This window comes from Semicossyphus pulcher, unplaced genomic scaffold (assembly GCF_022749685.1).
Source record: "Semicossyphus pulcher isolate SPU_LCO1_2020_fin unplaced genomic scaffold, fSemPul1.0.p SCAF_1, whole genome shotgun sequence".
Lineage (NCBI taxonomy): Eukaryota > Metazoa > Chordata > Actinopteri > Labriformes > Labridae > Semicossyphus > Semicossyphus pulcher.
The window spans coordinates 860,693-864,150 of record NW_027211603.1 but is presented as its reverse complement, the minus strand read 5'-3'; the positions used below and the strand labels follow the sequence as shown (position 1 = coordinate 864,150).

Sequence of the window (3,458 nt, the reverse complement as noted above, 5' to 3'; positions counted from 1 at the left end):
ATTTTTTCTCAAATCAGAGGATACAATAACTTATAAAACATATTCCTCGGTTTTTAGATCAAAGCTAAAGCTAGCTTGTAGCTCAGCTAAAATAAATAAAATACTTTGACATGTAGCTTCAGGAGCGGGAAAAGAAGGCAAACCCAAAAATCTATATAGCCATAAACAGCCAGTCTGACAAGCTAATTTCCATGTTATCGTCCCGCGATAAACTAAAGGAGAGGAAACTGATGCAGAAATAAATATTGGTTTAAAGTAAACAACAAGGTGCAATAAAGGCTTCTCCTCTAACTGGACTCCCTTCAACGAGGAGGGGTTGTTTCAGGGCCAGTTTCATCCTTGGTTTTAGCTCAAAGCTAAAGCTATCTTTTAGCTCAGCAACAGAGTGCAACAATTTTTGCTAGCTGATGTTGACGTGCATCTTCGTAAGCGGGATAAAGGGGCGAAATACTGAGATTCATGTGGTCAATACGACTGTTTCTGCATTTCAAGGCAGACGTTCTTTAAATTCAGTCAGGGTCCTACAGCAACAGGGGTTTTATTTCAACAAAGTTATGACGACGAAAGATTAAAAAACAAAACGACAGCCTCGTTAGATCTTGTGTTGATTAAAAGCTGCATATAAACACGACTGATGAACCAGATGACCCAGAATGCTTCAGGTGTGGTAAACAGCCTGAGACCCGGGTAAGGAGGGACTTCACGTCCACAGAACAGGCTGTCCCAAATGTACGGGCTGTTCTCAGGGCCATGAGATTATCTCTGTAAATACTCCATCTCAGCCCCATTAACGGCTTTGTGTATGAGCAGAGCGGGTATATAAACCCTGAGTGTGAGGAGGGGAGACACAGGACAGAGAGACTGCAAGAAGAAAGAGAAGCTTCTCTTTGTTTTGCAGTTCTTCTTTTGCTTGGAAACTTCCAGACAGCTTCTCTTCGCTGGTCCAAACTCCCAACAAACTACCTCGCAGGTGAGACTACAGACTCCACAGCATGGACAGTTTTGGTTTAAGGGGCTTCATGGAGGGATATGTAAATCAGCAGCTTCTCAGAAACTGTTTTTGCAGAGACGATTTATGACATATTAACAGTCTAAATATACTTTATTTAGTAATTTCTTTATTTTGGTTTTAATGGATAAAATGTCGCTTTCCTACTTTGTTCGGGCTCTCTTTGCATTCTCCTACAACGGGCCCTTTGCAGATCAGATCATGTGTAGAAAAGCTGCTACATCTATGGGATGTCTGTCCCATATCCTCTAAAGGGCAGCTCGATACAGACTCCAAACATGTGCCAACTTGTGCATCAGTAGGAGAAGCAAAAAAGGGGTCTGTAACGTAGCAGAGGGATTTGACAATCGAGGATGTGAACGTGTTTGAAATGGGTAGGATTACACATGAAAAACTGTGAATCCCTTTTTTAAAGATACATTACGACCACATGATGATGCTTTGCTGCAGGTAGGATGACAGCTTTACGGCTCACTTTACGGACGGCTTATAGATCACCTAATCACCTTATTATGACTAACTATTAAGTTATTCGGTAAGAGTGTAAGTTAAGGGGATTAGCAGAAGATGAACACTGCAGCCTAACAACTTACTTTGTTCCTCTTGCACTTTTTCATTAGCGTGTGATTCTTTGTTGTTTTTATAGACATGAACGCAGCAGCAGCAGCACCCGGAGGCTCCAAGGCCGCTCCCCCCAAGTTCAAGCAGAAGGAGACCAGGCAGTTCAAGAGCAAGGCTCCCAAAGCCGGACAGAAGGGGTGAGTCTATGAATCCACGCTGCAAAGGGTTGATTAGTGCTGTGAGACAACGGAGACGTTTGTCTTTACTAACCTCTCGTTTATTTTCTTAGGTTCGATGATGTTCCAGGGATGGACGGCCTTGGAGGTAACTATCAAAGTGATACGTAAAGTTACAGAGAACAAATACTTCCAACCTGTTTTTAAGTTTCTTTAGCTTTTTACTTTCTTAATCTTGTACACAAGTATCTACTTCTATGGAGTAAAGAATGGTTCCTCTCCTGTAGGTGCGGAGGTGATCTGCCCCTGGGAGGCGTTTGGGGACATGGAGCTGAGTGATCTGGCCCAGTTTGGCATCGTTTAGACCTGGTGCCAAATGAAGAACAGTTTATTCCTGGTGGCTGCAATCCAGCAGCTTTTTTATGCTCTCCTCATGAGTGTGGAGATGAGCCTGGGTGGGTTCCATTTCAGCTCGACTGATGAAAGGAGGAAGAGGAACGGAGGAAGGAGCTCTTGGACAGCAGCCCCCAAGAATGATTCTGTCCCGGTCCGATCCCCGTCACCACCTGGAAGTTTTAGCATCTCTCTGAGGTCTTTACCATCTTTAATTACAACTCAAAAGATCTCGGGACGTCTCTGTTGTGGCCTCGTTGTCCTGTGTAGCCCAGCAAGTGTGTAAAAGTGTAACACACTGTACTGCTGCTCGGGTTGCACTAAAGGGACGATCGCTGAGCAACTGAGAATCAATAATCGTACAGTTAAAGTGGGTAGATGATCTCAATACACAGCAAATATCTGAAGTCCATGTAAATATTTTATTGTGAAAATCTATCTATCTATCTATCTATCTATCTATCTATCTATCTATCTATCTATCTATCCACATCATGTAGAGTTGTGTTCTGTGTGGTTAAAGCTGTATATCTAATAATAAAATGGATTTCTTCATCTTATTTTCCGGTCCTCCAGGTCATTATCATCCTTTTTTGTACAAACAAATGTCATTTTACGTGCACAGAAAAAACAGTCTATAATATTTGGAAGAGCATAATTAATATTTGGTCATGTTTACAATTCTGAATCATAAACGATGGATACGAAATATTTCCTCGGCTTGTGATAAACTCGTCAAGATGTTACCGACAGAGTTGTTTGTTTTTGTCATCTTTGCTAATCTTAATCCAAACATTAAAGCTCACTGCAGGTAAACGAGCCCACGTGGCAGCCGAGCACATCTGGTACCTCCACCGGGTTCACAAAGACAGACTGTGACTATGGCCTAGATATTTCACAAAGCTGTTCAGTTCTCGCAGGACGATGGTGCATTGAATTCTGGGTAAGCTAAGACTTTTTTGAAAACAAATAAAAAATGGCCGACCGAGTAACCGCATCTAACCGCTCAAGTCGGTTTACCACAGCAGGAAATGTTTGTCTAGTGGAGGAATTCAAAAGTTTTAAGGTGTTTTACTTTGAAAAATTAGCAGTGCAGTGCAGCAACAACAAACAGTGTTACCTGAGTGGCTGAGGAAGTTTGTTACTGTATGTGTATATGTGTCTCGATGAGTTCAAACTGTATGTAAAGCTAAAGTGAGAGGGCGATAAAGATTGCTATTCTATTCTAATCTGACGGTTGAAAGGACCATCAAAGGTGCTCAGACTTTTTGATGCTACATGGTCTGCAGGTGTCGCTGATTGTTGGCATGGTAACATGG

At 42.1% G+C, this 3,458-nt stretch overlaps 1 protein-coding gene across 1 annotated transcript; it reads left to right on the top strand.

Moving 5' to 3' along the window:
• The first annotated feature begins 1,657 nt into the window (after window positions 1–1,657).
• LOC138586115 (retinal cone rhodopsin-sensitive cGMP 3',5'-cyclic phosphodiesterase subunit gamma-like) lies at window positions 1,658–2,110 on the top strand. Its single transcript, XM_069657863.1, has 3 exons — window positions 1,658–1,767; window positions 1,860–1,894; window positions 2,034–2,110. The coding sequence occupies exons 1-3, from the start codon at window positions 1,658–1,660 to the stop codon at window positions 2,108–2,110; spliced, it is 222 nt and encodes a 73-aa protein (XP_069513964.1).
• Window positions 2,111–3,458: the final 1,348 nt, after the last annotated feature.